Source organism: Argopecten irradians, chromosome 12, assembly GCF_041381155.1.
Source record: "Argopecten irradians isolate NY chromosome 12, Ai_NY, whole genome shotgun sequence".
NCBI lineage: Eukaryota > Metazoa > Mollusca > Bivalvia > Pectinida > Pectinidae > Argopecten > Argopecten irradians.
This window is the reverse complement of record NC_091145.1, coordinates 16,215,419-16,236,213: the sequence shown is the minus strand read 5'-3', so window position 1 is coordinate 16,236,213 and position 20,795 is coordinate 16,215,419. Positions and strand designations below refer to the sequence as shown.

General features: G+C 33.8%; 1 protein-coding gene across 2 annotated transcripts; it reads right to left on the bottom strand.

Annotated features, from left to right (window-relative positions):
* Window positions 1–5,110: 5,110 nt before the first annotated feature.
* Window positions 5,111–20,780, bottom strand: LOC138336805 (tafazzin-like). 2 transcript variants are annotated; one of them, XM_069286386.1, is made up of 10 exons: window positions 20,637–20,780; window positions 18,280–18,351; window positions 17,412–17,475; window positions 13,605–13,730; window positions 11,940–12,158; window positions 11,613–11,654; window positions 10,716–10,778; window positions 9,975–10,033; window positions 9,518–9,589; window positions 5,111–8,782 (listed from the first exon to the last, which is right to left on the bottom strand). In XM_069286386.1, exons 2-10 carry the CDS (start codon window positions 18,325–18,327, stop codon window positions 8,687–8,689), a joined length of 789 nt encoding a protein of 262 aa, XP_069142487.1. In that variant the 5' UTR covers window positions 18,328–18,351; window positions 20,637–20,780; the 3' UTR covers window positions 5,111–8,686. The 2 variants fall into 2 exon arrangements, with proteins under 2 accessions (XP_069142487.1, XP_069142486.1); XM_069286385.1 differs by lacking the exon at window positions 17,412–17,475 and having other exon boundaries at window positions 18,216–18,351.
* Window positions 20,781–20,795: the final 15 nt, after the last annotated feature.

Below are 20,795 nucleotides of genomic sequence, written 5' to 3'. Positions count from 1 at the left end.
TTATATCAAGTTTAGATGTTCCTCACTATATCAAGTTTAGATGTTCCTCATTTATATCAAGTTTAGATGTTCCTCACTTATATCAAGTTTAGATGTTCCTCACTTATATCAAGTTTAGATGTTCCTCACTTATATCAAGTTTAGATGTTCCTCACTTATATCAAGTTTAGATGTTCCTCACTTATATCAAGTTTAGATGTTCCTCACTTACATCAAGTTTAGATGTTCCTCACTTATATCAAGTTTAGATGTTCCTCACTTACATCAAGTTTAGATGTTCCTCACTTACATCAAGTTTAGATGTTCCTCACTTATATCAAGTTTAGATGTTCCTCACTTATATCAAGTTTAGATGTTCCTCACTTATATCAAGTTTAGATGTTCCTCATTTATATCAAGTTTAGATGTTCCTCACTTATATCAAGTTTAGATGTTCCTCACTTATATCAAGTTTAGATGTTCCTCACTTATATCAAGTTTAGATGTTCCTCACTTATATCAAGTTTAGATGTTCCTCACTTATATCAAGTTTAGATGTTCCTCACTATATCAAGTTTAGATGTTCCTCACTTATATCAAGTTTAGATGTTCCTCACTTATATCAAGTTTAGATGTTCCTCACTTATATCAAGTTTAGATGTTCCTCACTTATATCAAGTTTAGATGTTCCTCACTTATATCAAGTTTAGATGTTCCTCACTTATATCAAGTTTAGATGTTCCTCACTTATATCAAGTTTAGATGTCCCTCACATACATCAAGTTTAGATGTTCCTCACTTATATCAAGTTTAGATGTTCCTCACTTATATCAAGTTTAGATGTTCCTCACTATATCAAGTTTAGATGTTCCTCATTATATCAAGTTTAGATGTTCACTCACTTATATCAAGTTTAGATGTTCCTCACTTATATCAAGTTTAGATGTTCCTCACTTATATATCAAGTTTAGATGTTCCTCACTTATATCAAGTTTAGATGTTCCTCACTTATATCAAGTTTAGATGTTCCTCACTTATATCAAGTTTAGATGTTCCTCACTTATATCAAGTTTAGATGTTCCTCACTTATATCAAGTTTAGATGTTCCTCACTTATATCAAGTTTAGATGTTCCTCACTTATATCAAGTTTGATGTCCTCACTTATATCAAGTTTAGATGTTCCTCACTTATATCAAGTTTAGATGTTCCCTCACTTATATCAAGTTTAGATGTTCCTCACATACATCAAGTTTAGATGTTCCTCACTTATATCAAGTTTAGATGTTCCTCACTTATATCAAGTTTAGATGTTCCTCACTTACATCAAGTTTAGATGTTCCTCACTTACATCAAGTTTAGATGTTCCTCACTTATATCAAGTTTAGATGTTCCTCACTTACATCAAGTTTAGATGTTCCTCACTTATATCAAGTTTAGATGTTCCTCACTTATATCAAGTTTAGATGTTCCTCACTTATATCAAGTTTAGATGTTCCTCACTTATATCAAGTTTAGATGTCCCTCACATACATCAAGTTTAGATGTTCCTCACTTATATCAAGTTTAGATGTTCCTCACATATATCAAGTTTAGATGTTCCTCACTTATATCAAGTTTAGATGTTCCTCACTTATATCAAGTTTAGATGTTCCTCACTTACATCAAGTTTAGATGTTCCTCACTTACATCAAGTTTAGATGTTCCTCACTTATATCAAGTTTAGATGTTCCTCACTTATATCAAGTTTAGATGTTCCTCACTTATATCAAGTTTAGATTGTTCGTCACTTATATCAAGTTTAGATGTTCCTCACATACATCAAGTTTAGATGTTCCTCACTTATATCAAGTTTAGATGTTCCTCACTTATATCAAGTTTAGATGTTCCTCACTTATATCAAGTTTAGATGTTCCTCACTTATATCAAGTTTAGATTTATTTAAGTTTAGATGTCTCACTTATATCAAGTTTAGATGTTCCTCACTTATATCAAGTTTAGATGTTCCTCACTTACATCAAGTTTAGATGTTCCTCACTTACATCAAGTTTAGATGTTCCTCACTTATATCAAGTTTAGATGTTCCTCACTTATATCAAGTTTAGATGTTCCTCACTTATATCAAGTTTAGATGTTCCTCACTTACATCAAGTTTAGATGTTCCTCACATACATCAAGTTTAGATGTTCCTCACTTATATCAAGTTTAGATGTTCCTCACTTATATCAAGTTTAGATGTTCCTCACTTACATCAAGTTTAGATGTTCCTCACTTATATCAAGTTTAGATGTTCCTCACTTATATCAAGTTTAGATGTTCCTCACTTATATCAAGTTTAGATGTTCCTCACATACATCAAGTTTAGATGTTCCTCACTTATATCAAGTTTAGATGTTCCTCACTTATATCAAGTTTAGATGTTCATCACTTATATCAAGTTTAGATGTTCATCACATACATCAAGTTTAGATGTTCGTCACTTATATCAAGTTTAGATGTTCCTCACTTATATCAAGTTTAGATGTTCCTCACATACATCAAGTTTAGATGTTCCTCACTTACATCAAGTTTAGATGTTCCTCACTTATATCAAGTTTAGATGTTCCTCACATATATCAAGTTTAGATGTTCCTCACTTATATCAAGTTTAGATGTTCCTCACTTATATCAAGTTTAGATGTTCCTCACTTATATCAAGTTTAGATGTTCCTCACTTATAATCAAGTTTAGATGTTCCTCACTTATATCAAGTTTAGATGTTCCTCACTTATATCAAGTTTAGATGTTCCTCACTTATATCAAGTTTAGATGTTCCTCACTTATATCAAGTTTAGATGTTCCTCACTTATATCAAGTTTAGATGTTCCTCACTTATATCAAGTTTAGATGTTCCTCACTTATATCAAGTTTAGATGTTCCTCACTTATCAAGTTTAGATGTTCCTCACTTATATCAAGTTTAGATGTTCCTCACTTATATCAAGTTTAGATGTTCCTCACTTATATCAAGTTTAGATGTTCCTCACTTATATCAAGTTTAGATGTTCCTCACTTACATCAAGTTTAGATGTTCCTCACTTATATCAAGTTTAGATGTTCCTCACTTATATCAAGTTTAGATGTTCCTCACTTATATCAAGTTTAGATGTTCCTCACTTATATCAAGTTTAGATGTTCCTCACTTACATCAAGTTTAGATGTTCCTCACTTATATCAAGTTTAGATGTTCCTCACTTATATCAAGTTTAGATGTTCCTCACTTATATCAAGTTTAGATGTTCCTCACTTATATCAAGTTTAGATGTTCCTCACTTATATCAAGTTTAGATGTTCATCACTTATATCAAGTTTAGATGTTCCTCACTTACATCAAGTTTAGATGTTCCTCACTTATATCAAGTTTAGATGTTCGTCACTTATATCAAGTTTAGATGTTCCTCACTTATATCAAGTTTAGATGTTCCTCACATACATCAAGTTTAGATGTTCCTCACTTACATCAAGTTTAGATGTTCCTCACTTATATCAAGTTTAGATGTTTCCATTATATCAAGTTTAGATGTTCCTCACTTATATCAAGTTTAGATGTTCCTCACTTATATCAAGTTTAGATGTTCCTCACTTATATCAAGTTTAGATGTTCCTCACTTATATCAAGTTTAGATGTTCCTCACTTATATCAAGTTTAGATGTTCCTCACTTATATCAAGTTTAGATGTTCCTCACTTATATCAAGTTTAGATGTTCCTCACTTATATCAAGTTTAGATGTTCCTCACTTATATCAAGTTTAGATGTTCCTCACTTATATCAAGTTTAGATGTTCCTCACTTATATCAAGTTTAGATGTTCCTCACTTATATCAAGTTTAGATGTTCTCACTTATATCAAGTTTAGATGTTCCTCACTTATATCAAGTTTAGATGTTCCTCACTTATATCAAGTTTAGATGTTCCTCAAGTTTAGATGTTCTCACTATATCAAGTTTAGATGTTCTCACAAGTTAGATGTTCTCACTTATCAAGTTTAGATGTTCCTCACTTATATCAAGTTTAGATGTTCCTCACTTACATCAAGTTTAGATGTTCCTCACTTATATCAAGTTTAGATGTTCCTCACATACATCAAGTTTAGATGTTCCTCACTTACATCAAGTTTAGATGTTCCTCACTTATATCAAGTTTAGATGTTCCTCACTTATATCAAGTTTAGATGTTCCTCACTTATATCAAGTTTAGATGTTCCTCACTTACATCAAGTTTAGATGTTCCTCACTTACATCAAGTTTAGATGTTCCTCACTTATATCAAGTTTAGATGTTCCTCACTTATATCAAGTTTAGATGTTCCTCACTTACATCAATATAGATGTTCCTCACTTACATCATTTTTAGGTGCTCTTCACTTACATCAAGCTTAGTAGAACGAATATACGTACCCGGCCTACTATACCTTTCAGCCAACACCATTTTCTGTCTAATAGTCTTTTGAGCTACAAGCTTAGATGCTCCTAACTTATATCAATTTAAGATGCTCTTCATGTACATCAAGTATAGATGTTCCTGACTTATATCATGTTGAAATGTTCCTGGCTTGTATCAAGTTTTGATGTTACTTACTTATATCAAATCTAGAGTCTTCTCACGTACATTATGTTCAGATACTTTTCATGTCTATCAAGGTAAGAACCCCCCTCCACTTATCTGTTCAACATGTCTGACCCCTGTGGTACTGAGTAGAAGTCATGTCATTCACTTGGTAGCTTAATCACATGCCAAATATAAAGTCTTTTAGGTATATCATTTATATGCATTTGTGTACGAGAATATGTTGAGAGTGAATAGTTCGTGCTAGCTTAGAATCTCTCACATTGTTCACAATGAATATTTTTAAAGAGAAAATCTGCAGCTTATGAATCCTATTCGTTAACAGAGATTTATTTGGCCTCTTCACTTCACAGCATAATTAAGTTACTGTTTAGAAGATTAGTTTTACAGGTCAAGTTTTTCGTGAATTAGCTACAAGGGTAAATTGTTAGCAGATTAAAAATTTGTGATTTGGCTATATGGGTTCATATATTTCATCTATTCCTCAATCGATATAACTTAATAATAATTAAAGGATAAAACAAACACATTTTAATGCTAAAATACTACCCAGTAGTCATTTCTATCATCTTTATTTGAGTAAAACAAAGTCTTCATTTCTGAATCATAATACTGAACAATTATATTTCATCCATTCATTCAATGCTGCATTCTTTACAAGACATTAGAAATATCCTTGTTTAATGTACATGTATTAGCAGTTACATTAACCCCTTGATATTTTATAGCAGCATTCAATAGAAATACTTTGATTATAAGGTGTGGATTATAAATGAATGAATCTGTTATGACACTCATATACACAGATACATTTGATCTATTAACCTAAAGTTATCAAACCCATTCTTAATCAAATTGGTTAGTTATAATCAAATGGGCATAACTTTTGTTTGACGTCGTTTGAGGACGTCAATATGAATATGAAAATAAATGGGGAAATATGTATTTTACCAAAAACTGAAAAGTGTAATCTTTGCATAACACACATATCATTATTTTGTGAGAAAAACTTACATTATATGTCGTTTTCTTTGAAAAGTTTGACGTTACGCTCGCAAACACATGATGTCACAATCAATACCTACCTGCAAGGGCAGATAACCACTGTCTGTAACATGCAAATACAAAATACATTGTACCTAGATTATCCTGAACAATTTGCAGTACCCAACCCTCAAACTTTAACCTAATTAATGTCTCACAAAAACATATGAAAACTGACCATATATACATGTATATGCTATGATACATCCATATACAGCACGGTCAGTGTTATTACTAATAGACATTTTAACACCTGTAATCAATTTTCTCTGATATTCATTTCCGGAATGTTTGACATTTTATTATATCTCCATTTTTAAACTGGAAGAATTTTGAAGAATGCACCTTTAACCTAGCCGTAACAGAGCATAAACAATACTCATGATTTGAATAATAACTAATGTTTAATTGTGTATATTATACAGTAAAGTATGGGGTTGAGGGAATTATAGCAAGCTTCTGGTTTCCCGAGACTTGTCTATTTCCTGAGGTGGAGCTAGTCAATTTAACCAAGTATCTTTTATATAGCATGACTAAAGTAGAGGTATATTTTATATGCCTAATTAACATAAAAATACATAAAAAATAATTTATTTGCTTTTCGTACATGCGCAAACAGTACTCTAATCCATATAGGCCATATTGCCATGGATTTTTTTTCGAAACGCAATAAATTATTTTTTATATTTTATCTCTAAATAGGAATCTCAAATTTTAAATGGTGGTAATGGTGTAAATTAAATACCGAGTAACTTGTGTTACTGAAGAAAAATACTCGTCTGCCCCTGTTTTTGATAGAGAAAAAATACCATTTGTCAACGGTGGATCAATCAAAACTATATCTGCCAAACTTTGGAACATTATGGGATAAATGTCATCCTTGATACTCCAGGGGTTACTTTCAGGGACATTATGTAACATCTGTGATAGTAAATCCCGAGTATCGATGATGGATAAAATGAGTTTAAACGAGTTGTATGTCTATTAGGGAATGTTATTTGCTGAAACCACTGATAAAACTTCATATACGTACAGTGTTTCAATGAATATTGTAATTGTTATTACAAACACTATGCAGAATTATATTTTTGCCAATATATAACAACATTTGTGAAGCAATTAAGATACAAATTAAACAATTCATTCTACAAAAGGAATTACAAAGGAATTCAAATGTTTTTTCCTTAATAAAAGGCATTACTTTCTCTCCCCATTGTTAATCCTGATGAGGTATGTATCTTTCTATAAAATTCACTTACCTTTGATACAAAATGGTACACACCAATCTAGAATCAAATTAAAGAGTAGTTACCTCCCCTTAGCAATGGACTTTTATCCTATACTAATACCAAACTTGCAGACTAATTTTAGCACTTTAAAATGACTAGAAAATTACACACAAACATGCAACCATATTAAAACCTATGTATTTTTCACTCAGATTATTTTGACTATCAAATACACATACTTTTACTTTTATAACTCGCAATTTCAAACCAATGTTTTTTTTCAACATTCTTAAATATTCCTTACCAGAAATTAATGTTATGGGAGTAGGGCTATAGAAAAACTTTTCTAATTCAATTGACAACGTGGAAAAACCCTCACATCCGTCGGATTTAAAACTTTTAAATACCGAAATGAAAGTTTGTTAGCAGGTAATATTTTTTACTGGATTTTTTATTGAAACATATTTGTATATCTACCGTAATATATACAGTGGGATTGTACACACATTTTCATACTTGTATAAAACCCTCTTCCAACTCATCACCATTATCTGAACCAGTTGAGATTTTGGGCATGCACAATCTGATATTAAAATTTTCATGTATGTCACTTTTCTTCATAGAAACTTCAACTTACGGATTTTTAGATACATAACATGACTAAGTTATGATCCAGATATGGCACGCTTTACATGAGTCAGAGTGTGGTACTTAAGCTTTGGGTATCTTTCTCTGTGTAACTTATTTACATAAATACAAAAAACATATACATGTACAGTAATAATCAAAAATATTAGAGCAAATCAACAGAAATATAGGCATCATTTTATACACACTCACAAGTCATTGATATGGGAGAATGCTCAACACACACACATGGAAGAAAAATAAAATATTTCCCCCACTCGAGGGTGAGATGAGGGAATCTCAACCATTGGGGTAGGATTCTTAAGTTTTGAAGTTGACAACTTAAGAATTTTACCCTGAGGGATTCACCTTGTCTCACTCTCAAGGAGGGTGAATGACAACTTTTCTCTTAACCTGTTCATTTTCTGTATAATGTATTTATACTGTTAACATTTCACAAATACACAACAACATTGACATGATACAGCATTGTAGTGACGTCATTGTATTATTGTAATGACGTCCTATAATTGAATTGTGTGTGCAGACTGTCTTACTCTCAATAATACTGAGACCCCAGGGTAAGACTGAGATTTCTTTCATACCTACGGGTGTAATACTGCACTCATGCCGCCTGAGGCTGTATTGCATGGCTACCCATGCAATAAAGCCTCGTGACGTCATGGCGTCAACAAAAATTCTATTTCTTCAGTAATTTTTTAACATTTTTTTCACAATCTTGACTGGTTTTACTATTATAGATGCAAACAACGGAATTTTTATTGAAAATATCACGTATGTATGAAAAATTGTTTTTCAGCCGTGGAATCTTTGAAATTCATTTCAAAATGGCAGGATATTATAGCTGTGAAATTGCAATAAAACGTCGAGGTATGAAAGAAAAATACTCTTTCATAAGTGGATATGAAGGATAGGGATATTCTACCCTCGGGATCACAAGGATTGACAAGCCTAGGGTTTTACTACATTTTGTGACCCACGGGTAGAATATCCCTATCCTTCATATCCACATATAAAAGAGTCTTATAATCTTGCCCTCACCAGGTATGTGGATTACAGATATATATCTGTACAGGTTAAAAGAAAAATATATCTGGTTGTTTCCTTTGTCTAGTCCCCCCATGATGATGAGTCCTGAGTTTCTGTAAAATATTTGGCCTATACTATATAGTAATGAGCCATTGTTAGAGGATTTTTTTGCTATGTAATGACTCAGCCTGCAGTTTGAGTTCGCTCATTCTTTCCTGTATTAAATCAGTCAACTGCTTTCTCAATTCCACCTACAAGAAAGAACATGATATATAGTGAAACATGTTTTATAATCTTCATACTTACAATAAATTCATGGGTATAACATAGTTATTTTCATTCCCTGCAGTCAATGTTCATACATGATGTCTGTAATATGTATAACAAACTATGCTTATAATGAAGTGATTTAGTTGGTCCCCAGAGGTCTTTATAACTGTTATAAGACCTGATGTTGGTAAAATATGACCATGCTAACGTTTCTAAAAGGGAGATAACCATTTCATACATAAAATCAGGGCTTAAATTTTCATTTCTTAAATATTGCAGCATTTCATTCTCTCCATGACAGACGCCGAAAAACTAGGCAGAAATTCATACAAAGATGACACTAGAGGTCAAACTCAATAATGAATATATGTGTTTATATAGACTAGATTAGCCAGGTAAATATAATTGAGTTAAAACAGACTTTTATGCACTATCGTATAAATCAGGTTACATTGATGAATGCAGCTTGACTAATGTCTTGTATAATACGTTTACATAGTAGATGTGGCTTCACATATATCAGCAATATTAGGTCAGTAATAGGACGCAATTACCACATATAAAATTTATCAATCATACAGAGTAAAATCTGTTATTTGTGAGTGATTGATCTGACTGTACATGACCTTAGTCAAAAAGACTTGATAAATATGGAAGGGGCTTTAATATTACCGAGTAGTGGCTTATATCTGGTAAAATATAGTATATGTACTTACTGGTGATAGTTTATCCCTTTGGCTCATTATATCGTTAACATTGATAGCATCACCAACAACCATCGTCACTCTCTGTGAACAACCAGACATACAATAATACAATCTTGACTGTACATTTACTAATTCTCATGGTTATTAGCTATACATTCTATTTGAAATAATTTTATTATAAACACATTTGCTAAATACTAAGTATAAGCATAAGGAGTATAGAAAATTGATTCTGCAATATCCAATAGCAAGACATTGATTATATTACAAAAGCAGCCATTTTGGCCCCCAATTCTGTCAAATTTTCAAAAATGTTATTTATAAGTGCTTAAATTATTAAATACATTCCTACTTCAATTGTAATAAATGTTTTCTCAACAGTTTTGAAAATTTGATGGATTTGGTGGCCAAAAAGGGCCAAAACCATACATAGTCCTTTACCGGTGTATACTTAAAATTGACCTACCTTAAATAACCTGGGGTAATATTTCAATGTGCCATAGTTCGGTGATACATCGTCCATGCCTGTAACAGATAATACAATTGTAGAGTGGTATACATATGTATCGGTGTCATATCAAATTTTGACCCGCATGAAATATTCACCCGAGTGAACATTTTATTGAGGGGCTATATTTTATATGACACGGTGCAGCGTTCAAATCAGGCCAGGACTATTATAGTGCTTTCTTACATTGCTTTGTCTTTGATAATTCAGTAATTTCAGAAAGTTTCAGTAAAACTATAAAGAATTTATAAGCAAGATCATAATGTTAATAATATTTTCATCATCAATACCACAGCGCTTGATTTTACTAACAATTATGTAATACAGTCGATACTCTTTATCTCGAAATTCAACGGACCAACGAAAATAATTCGACTTATCCAGAATTCGACTCAAACGTAGTGTCATTAGGTTTGCTCACAACGTGGTTTTTAACGGTCCTTATCTTATGACTATTACAGTCGGGTACATGCCTATTACAGTGATCAGCATATTATCATGATTTTACAACTTATAACGTTTGTATTAAATCATTTTGGTTATAAGTTTTCAGATGTTTTTGGACTTTTTAAAAACATAAACAAATTTGAATTACATTAATATGATCGTCACATGGGTGCTTAATTGGTCAAATATGGTAGGTGTTATTTGGTGATAAAAATCTGATTAAGGTACGTTGAGTTGGTAAATAACACTTACCAACATGGAAGAATGGTATAACAACTGGTAGTTTTTCAGCATCTGCAATCATTCTACCAACACCTGTGAAGACAAAAAACAGAAACATATCGATGATTTGTGTCAAAATGTTAATGTATGTGACATATTTCAAACGAACAGAAAATTTTGCAGGGTGCATGGTTAGTATATACATGAGGGTTTTTAGAATGTTTACTTTGTACTATTTAATCAAAGGAGAAGGTACGTTAAGACTCGATTATGGCCGCAAAATTAATTCTCCAGTAAAGAACAACATATTTTGCCATATAACAGTTGAATACATTTGCTAACATATTACATCCCGAAAATATCCCGCATGTTCCAATTATGTTCACTATGACGTCATCAACATGCAGTTTCCCGCGATTTTTCACAAAAATCCTTGAAAAATCATACTTTTTAAGTGGTTTTCTCTTAAAATGAATGTAACCGCCTTCGTGGAGCAGAAAGAGATTTTTACATGTTGTGTATCGTGTATTTACGCATATCCATGCAAAATATAAAGTTGCTCCAAGGTGGCAGCCAAATCCATATCAAGCCTTTTCTAACCTAAAGATGATGAATTTCTAGCAAAATTTGGCGAGAAGAGGAAAATCATCAATTTGATGACGTCATAGGTGGAGCACATCATGTACATGGTTATAAAAAAGTTTTTTTTTGATGAATGGCAAGTATGAGAGTATTTATTGATGTGAAATTGATGTGGATCAGAGTTAATATTTTTCCCAAACAAAAAATTCTGGCTGTTCGGCCAATCTTCGCATAATAACCATTTGGACCTGGTAAACATGAATACTTGGAATAACTTGAAAGTTTTACAATGTGTGTCCAATTACGCATCTGGTTTTAATCAGAAGAGAAATCTTATTCACTTACCCCATTTATAGCGGATAAACTCTTTACTTTGATTGACTCTTGCTGTAAAAGAAATAACCATGAAGTCGCAAGATATGTAAACAGCATTCATATAGCTATTAGACATTTTGTGTATGCGACAGAACTGAATAAAATACAGTGGAACCTGTTTACAGAGACCATCCAAGGGACAGCAGAAAAATAGTCTTTATAGCTAAGTGGTCTTTATACACGAGTCAGATTTTTGTTGTTGAAATTTGTCATTTGGGAAAAATGGTCTTATTAAGCAGGTGGTCTTTTTACAGAAGTGATCAACTTGTCCAAAATTGCCTTACCCCTCCGACTTACCTTCTGGGAAGATGTTCACCCATTCCCCGTTATTTAACTTATCAATGGCATAGTCCATGCCCCGTTGGTATACACCGTCTCCCCTCACCGTAGGGATACTTTTGACGAGGCAGAAAAACTTGGAGTTGAATGGGCTGCTGTAGCAGACATTATCAGCAGCTAGTGTCCATCGTAGCTTCTGACCCATCTTCCCAAACACAAACCTCCAGTCAAGTATGCCTTAAATACAAATGTTCTGTCAAGTTAATTCTTTTACATAACCAAGAAGTGAAATATGGCATAAATGTATTGTTCTATATTTCTTATGAAACAAATAACGTTTAACATTGACAAATGCCACGTCATTGTTAAGTATTTTAATTAATATCGTTGAAATATCAAATCGTTGATCAATACGATTAAGCAGGTAGAATATGAGTGCTGTACCTATACCCGAGCCAAAGTCACGCACGTTAAACAAATGAACTACATAACCACTGCGAAGGTGATTAAATTATTTTGAGGCAAGATAATTCACCTCATAAGGTAAACAAACTATTTTCAGAGCGATTTGAGCAGTTATAGACAAAAGTTGCATTACTCTACGAGCAAGGGACAGGGTTCGGCATACAAGAAGTTCGACCTCAATGTGTAATGGCGGACAGCGAGCGAGTTTGAAAATTTAACACACATGTCACCACCATGGGTTTTTTCAGGCACATCACAGTAAAACCGACTGATCTAAATTCCATTAGAACTGGTTTTTTTCCGATATATGTACAAATTTTAATGTTCTCTTAGAATGAATTGTCCCTTTAAATACAAATGTTCTGTCAAGTTATTTATAGGTATATGTCGTAACTGAACAAAATTCTTGAAATGCAATTTTTTCTTCAGTAATCTATTGAAAACCATCAGGCCTGATGAATGAGACTGTGAAAATCATTCAGATGGATAGAAAAAACATTTATGATACCTTCTAAACATTGGTTACAATACAGGATATATAAACTGTAAAATTCTTGGTGTTTTTTTTTCCATTTTTTCATGCCTTATGTATGTTAAGATGGAAACATAAATGAAGAAACACTTGGATTCATGGTCTGGCCATATGTACTCATTTCACTGTGCTGCAGTTGAAAATATAATGATTATTGACAGAACCACCAAAGTAATTTTCAGCATTTACTTATAAAACCTATGCAATGTGAGTATTGTAATTCTCAAAATGTTGATAATTTTTTATGTTAAATGAAATATCTAAAGCTCTTCTTGATTCATGAGAAAGAAAATAACTTTAAACATAAACTCAGCTCTAACATTTGAAGTTACGGTTAGCTTAGAGCTATCCACCATTGGGAAAGCATGAAACGAGGAATCATGCTACCATTACTTTGAGGACAATACTCTACTGTCTTTCATACAAAGATCTCATTCTCTTTTTGTCATTGGTAAAATCCAAGATTGCTACTGAGCAGCCATTTTGAATCCAGTTAACACAAAAGGTTACACAACTGACCTAGATGGGGAACCATCCTCACAAACTAACTTGATAACAACACTCGCCTTCCTTGCATTAGGTGATATTATTAATTGTTCATTCCTTCCATTGTAATTGTACAATTAGGTGCTGAAGAAAACAATGTTTGACTGAAATAACATACTTATAACTAAAGAAAACCTTACCCCATAATGTCGGATCATCCAGACAGCTGTGGTGATTAGTTACTGTTATCAGTCCACGCCCATTCCCAGTTTCTTCTATACTTTTTATCAATTTCTCTTTGTTCACAACCCTAAAATTACTTAATCCTGGAAAAGCAACACATCATACCATTAGCATAAAATGATCAGTACTAAGAAGCTGTACACATAAAAAATAATAAGAGGCATGCTAAATTGTTGTTAGATGCACTTTTTATTCCATTTACTTTCAATAAGTTACGGTCAAAAACCTTTGATCAATGTCTGACGATTGAAAGAGGGATCTTTTCAAACTTGAATTATTTAAATCCAAGATAGCGGACTGTTGGCCATCCTTTAGACCAATCTGTCCCAAAATGCAATATGCACAAATGGGGCACAACTTAACTACAACACAGTGTTGCAGATCCTCCTTACATGAATAAGCAGATGCATTAATTCATACAGGTATATCATGAAGTTAAAGTATATGTCTTTCCTACTCCCCCCACTATTTTCCTTCCCCATTCACCATTTCTACTTCTTCCTATGTTGAATTCATTTCGCTGGTTTGCAATCTAGTGTAGTGATAGTCAACTAAAGCCCGGTAATTAGGATGATGGCTGAAACATATGACAACCCACGTAATAGAAATTAAAATTTAATCTATTCTAATTACAATAATTGTATATTGTTCAGAGGGTGATGATAAGTGTAGTATTAAAGGTAAGCTTATAACTTTTGCGACTCTTCAAAATTATCAATCTTGTTTTACATTCCCATTTTAAAAAATAAAAGCTGTTTCAGAAAGGTAGTGGGTCTTTAACTATGCCTTAATTCAAAAATAGGCCTGGGATTAATTACAAGAATAAAATCATTACAGTTCAAGATTTTCAGTTTGATCGCTGTAATTTAAAAGTGTACTTTTTAGGTATGAAAGTGGATATGTTGAATGGATTCCCTCCTGTTTGAGAGCAACAGAATGTATACCATTTCCCTCTAGTAAGAAATAAAAAAAAATTGAAAAAAAAAAAACAAAAACAAAAACAAGAGGCCCATGGGCCTTAACGCTCATCTGACTCATGGCAACTATTAATATAAAAAATACAAGGAACTCCTAAGTTGACATGTAAGTTTCTGAAATAGGTAAATGTCATTTGTTGAACAAACTTGGTAGCCCTTCATCCATATATGGTTGTAACCCATTCAAGGATTAATATAAGGAGTCAGATTTTAAAGCCAAATTTCAGCAAAGCTCCCATTTTGGACCTCCGCTGTACTATCCCCATGGGTCTTATTAAGCTCGGTCCTTTATAAAATATGATTGTCCTCACCTAAAGTTCCCCCTTCCGAATCAATTAAAACCCCTATAGACCAATTTTCATTGAGATCAGAGACTGAACCCGAACACAGGAAGTGGGCCAGCGGCCATTTTGGAATACCAAAATCTTTAAGAAAATGTTTGCATGTTGCTCGGCATCAATTAAAACCCCTATAGACCAATTTTCATTGAAATCAGAGACTGAAACCTTAAAACAGGAAGTGGGCCAGCGGCCATCTTGGAATACCAAAATTTTTACGAAATGTTTGCATGTTGTTCAGCATCAATTGAAACCCCTATAGACCAATTTTCATTGTGATCGGAGACCGAAACCTGAAAACAGGAAGTGGGCCAGCTAAAATTAAGAAAATTTGCCCTTTTCAGCCCCTAGGAGTTGGACCAGACTCATTTATATAAAAATATGATTGTCCTTCCTGAATGATGTTTCACACTAAATATGGATGAAATTCATCCAATGATGAAGGAGGAGTAGGATTTTAAAGCTAAATTTAAGAAAATTTCCCTATTTGGGGCCCCACCCCTCAGCCCCTAGGGGTCGGACCAGGCTCATTTATATAAAATATGATTGTCCTTCCCCAATGATGTTTAACACCAAATATAGATGAAATCAATCCAAGGATGAAGAAGGAGTAGGATTTTAAAGCTAAAATAAAGAAATTTTGCTCTTTTGGGGCCCATCCCTCAGCCCCTAGGGGTCAGACTAAGCTCATTTATTTAAAATATGATTGTCCTTCCCCAATGATGTCTCACACCAAATATGGATGAAATCCATCAAAGGATGAAGGAGGAGTAGGATTTTAAAGCTAAAATTAAGAAAATCTGCCCTTTTGGGTCCCCACCCCTCAGCCCCTAGGGGTCGGACCTATCTCATTTATAAGCTAAAATAAGGAAATTTGCCCTTTTGGGGCCCCGCCCCTCTGACCCTAGGGGTCGGTCCAGGCTCATTTATATAAAATATAATTGTCCTTCCCTAATAAATTTTCACACCAAATATGGATGAAATCAACCCAAGGATGAAGGAGGAGTTGAATTTTAAAGCATAAAATAAGAAAATTTGCCCTTTTGGGGCCCCACCCCTCAGCCCCTAGGGGTCGGATCAGGCTCAATATTTAAAATATGATTGTCCTTCCCCAATGATGTTTCATAACAAATATGGATGAAATCCATCAAAGGATGAAGGAGGAGTAGGCTTTTGTATAAATAGTCTTACGCACGACGCACGGCGCACAACGACGGACAAAACACGATGACAATAGGTCATCCTGACTTTCGGTCAGATGACCTAACAAGAAGCCCAAGGGCCTTAATGGTCACCTGACTACCTTGATAATAATCATATAAGAAATTAATTAGATATAGTGTCATGGTAGCCATCTTCCATTTGGAATTAACCAGAGATGTAACATTTGGTTTGATTAGTTTAACAGCCAGGGTCATTTAAGGATGTGCCAGGTTTGTTGGTGGAGGAAAGTTGGAGTACCTGGAGAAAAACCACCAACCAGCGGTCAGTACCTGGCAATTGCCCCACATGGGATTCGAACTCACGACCAAGAGGTAGAGGGCATGTGGTAATATCTCGGTACATCGTAACCACTCGGCCATTGCGGCCGCTTTGTCAGGACCATGTCAGGATCATTTCATGCAAGTTTCAGCCAAATAATACCGGTAAAACTTGAAAAGAAGTTCAAAATGTGTTTTCATGCACGACGACAGACGAAACATGATGACTATAGGTCATCCGTACCCTTCGGGTCAGATGACCTAAAAACCAACAACAAGAGGCCTAAAGGGCCTGTATCGTTCACCTGTTTTTTTCACTAATTATCACAAAAACTCTTACAATTAGAAATAGCAAAATTGACCCCATGTAATGTTGTTTAATTTTGAATTCCAACCGATGCAATCAATACCATATGACTATGAGTGTTATTCAATTCTAAGTATGAGAAAGTTGTTTATATAATTGTTGCCATATTAACCCCTTTTAGCCCAACCCCTAAGTCCCCTGGGGTCAGCCCCTCATTTGTATAATTTTGAATCCTCACCCTATAAGGATGCTACAAATGCAATATGAGTGCTATCCAATGCTTAGTTTCAAAGAAGTTGTTTATATAGAAATAGCAAAATTGACTGCTTTTGGCCCCACCTGCCCAGCCCCTCAGGCCCCCAGGGGGTCAGCCCAACTATTTGTACAATTTTCAGTCAGTACTAGGGTACGTACCCCATAAGGATGCTACCAGTCCAATTTCGTTAAATTCTGACCAGCAGTTATGGAGAAGAAGTTGATTGTTGACGGACATACAGGTGGATACTATGGATGCCGTAGTATCGCATAAGCTCATCTTGGTCCTTTGGACCAGGTGAGCTGAAAATGAAGCATGCTTAAAACAAAAGGCAGTAATTCTGATTTGTCACAATGTTGATGCTATGTACACCTCACGCTGGCTCCTACCAACTTAGCAACTTACCAACAACTATTTTGCTTATAAATCCAACAGATGAAAGTGCCAGTCGACTCTTGATTTTCCAAGCCTTGTTCAGTCCGTAGCCTTGTTCAGTTCAGGAGGGAACTGCCACATATGTGGTTCCAGGGGCATTTTAGGTCAGCTATATACTGTGGTCTACCAAAAAAACATCAGATTTATTAGTACACTAAAAAATATAAATGTTCATGATGTAATATATGATTTTCAATTAATTTTCAAAAAGATAAGACTATGATTATATGAATCAAGAAACTGACCGTTTCAGCTGATCATCTCCCATTTGGAAACACTATGCTCCATTTATCAGCTAGACTGCAACCTAGTATATGGTAGGCTGAATATTGGTATGTAGGTAACTGATGATAAGCTCATCTATGCAATGTTTAAACTTTCAGCACGTACTGTATACATGAACTAACTATATTGCATTTAGATATATTCAGTACTATCTATTAAATTGTACTATTGTGACAGTAAAATAACACTCATGATTTTAGTGTAGGTCATAATATATCACATTCCAGGTACTTTAAACAGATTTAACAGAAAATTAAATAATGGACGAAGGCTACATGCCTTCAAGGTTAAATTCCATATCATGGAGAAGAAGTTGATTGTTGACGGACATACCGGTAGATAATGCTGTAGTATCGCATAAGCTCATCTTGTCCTTTGGACCAGGTGAGCTGAAAATGGAGCATGCTTGAAACAAGAGGCAGTAATTCTGATTTGTCACAATGTTGATGCTATGTACACCTCACGCTGGATCGCTCCTTATCAACTTACCAACAACTATTTTGCTGATAAATCCAACAGATGAAAGTGCAAGTCGACTCTTGATTTTCCAAGCCTTGTTCAGTTCAGGAGGGAACTGCCACATATGTGGTTCCAGGGGCATTTTAGGTCAGCTATATACTGTGGTCTACCAAAAAACATCAGATTTATTAGTACAGTAAAAAATATAGATGTTCATGATGTAATATATGATTTTCAATTAATTTTCAAAAAGATAAGACTATGATTATATGAATCAAGAAACTGACCGTTTCAGCTGATCATCTCCCCTTTGGAAACACTACGCTCCATTTATCAGCTAGACTGCAACCTAGTATATGGTAGGTTCAATATTGGTATGTGGGTAACTGATGATGAGCTCATCTATGCAATGTTTAAACTTTCAGCACGTACTGTATACATGAACTAGCTATATTGCATTTAGATATATTCAGTACTATCTATTAAATTGTACTATTGTGACAGTAAAATAACACTCATGATGTTAGTGTAGGTCATAATATATCACATTCCAGGTACTTTAATTAAACAGATTTAATTGAAAATTAAATAATGGACGAAGGCTACATGCCTCAAGATCCATATCATGGTATACTTACAAACAATAATGTATATGTATTTTAACTACCCCATTCGCTATAATTAGTGCGATTTCCCCAATAAGCACCCCTCCCCTTTTCTGGAGAAGGACTTGAAGTTGTATGAACGCCTTCATCCCGTGGTTTTAACGAAGTTTTACAACATATGATGCCTTTTACATCAGCATTGTATCCCATATTACATGAACTGGCCGAGTCTTGTACATGTGAATCAAATCAACATAATGTGTCTCAAAGGTTAAAAGACATACGGTAAGCATGTTTACTGAAACAAATTAATATGTCACGAGTATAGAAAAAGTTGAAATAAAGCTGACATTTTTCATCCACAACTTACATTTCAGTTCACTAATAAGCAACCCCACACACACACACCCCTTTGTTACAATTTTTTAAGCGACCTGCTGGGCGTTAATTATTTCCTGCAAATACAGTAAATAATATGTTCATGGCAGATTGTATCCATGGTCATAAATTATATGTATCCTTAAAGTGTTCATTTAGTAAATGTCAAAATGCCCTTATTGTCTTAGTATTGACAACATATCCAGGAAGATTGTTCCATCTACCTCTCTAAATGTGAAAGTTTTTTCCTTAGTTCTGTACTACAACAGATTTTTTTAAATTATTTTTTTTTTAAATTGTGACCTTGTGTTCTCTCATTATCGTCAAAATTCAATAAGTTTCAAGTGACTCAAAAAGGTTAACAGTAATGAGGTGTCCTCTCATCCTTAAGTATATTAATACAGGTAGCTTTAACATTTTTCATTTGTTCTCTATATGAAAGTTCTATAAATCCGGTATCAGTTTGGTGGCTCTTCGTTTTCTAAATTTTAAATGTCTTTTAGTTTATACAGGTTCCATGTACTCAGCACATAATCCAGATGTGGTCGTACTAATGCCTTGAACAATTGCTTAACATTGATTCATCTAAATATGTAAAAGATATCTTCTGATGATACCAAGTACAAAATTTTCTTTATTTATAGAATTTTGCATATGTAGGCCTACATGTATTCTTAAAGTCTAGTTAATCATCCATCATTCGACCCAAGTCTTTTTCACGAGTGATGTTTTTTCAAGCCTAAGATGGTAGTTTATCTTTGACATGATCTTTAAGCCATAAATATGAAATGGAACACTTCATATTTATTTTGATGAAACTCAACTATTGGGTCTGCAATTTTTGAAGTGTATTCAAATTTTAAAAAATAATCTTTGTTAGTTTCTGATTTCATGGTTTAATTTTGTGCATCTGCAAATGTGGCACGATTTGACCTTGGGCATAATCATAAGTACAAATAAGATAGCTAGGTCCTAGTACACTTCTTTGAATCCTTGATACTTCAGGGGTTACTATCACTGACGTCACATTCACCCCTGGACTGTTTCATAGTAAAACTGGAGGCAACAAAAATACAGGTCAGATATACATCAAAGGCATTGATTAACAGTACACTGTGGTTTGACTGTGTCGCTTTGAAGTTGTGTGTCACTCTTTCTTTAATCTTCAAAGGAAGTCACTTCAGGTCTGTGAACTTATGAATATATTTTAGAATAAGATGCCAGATAAATATATAAGAATTATTCATAAAATTTTCTATCCATTTTATTGAAATTCGGATTAACTATTCTATAATTGTAGTTTGTGTATAAGACAATCATGAGGTACACCATAAGTGTAAAAATCCCTTCATAAAGTCATATCCGTGAATGACATCCATCCTGGCCTGTCAATGTTGTTTAAACTCGATGTTTTAATGGAAAGGCTTGGTGTCATTGATTAAGTAAATAAATAGCGAAAGTAACCTACCTTTGTTTCAACTAATCAAAAGCCTTAGACTTAAAAACTCTCAAATTATTCAAGGTACCGGTTTGCTAAATATTATTCACATTCACTTCCTGTCCTCTTGTCCATGTCCGTTTATTAGTATGTACCTTGATCAACGTCACGGTAACTCTTCGACTCTTC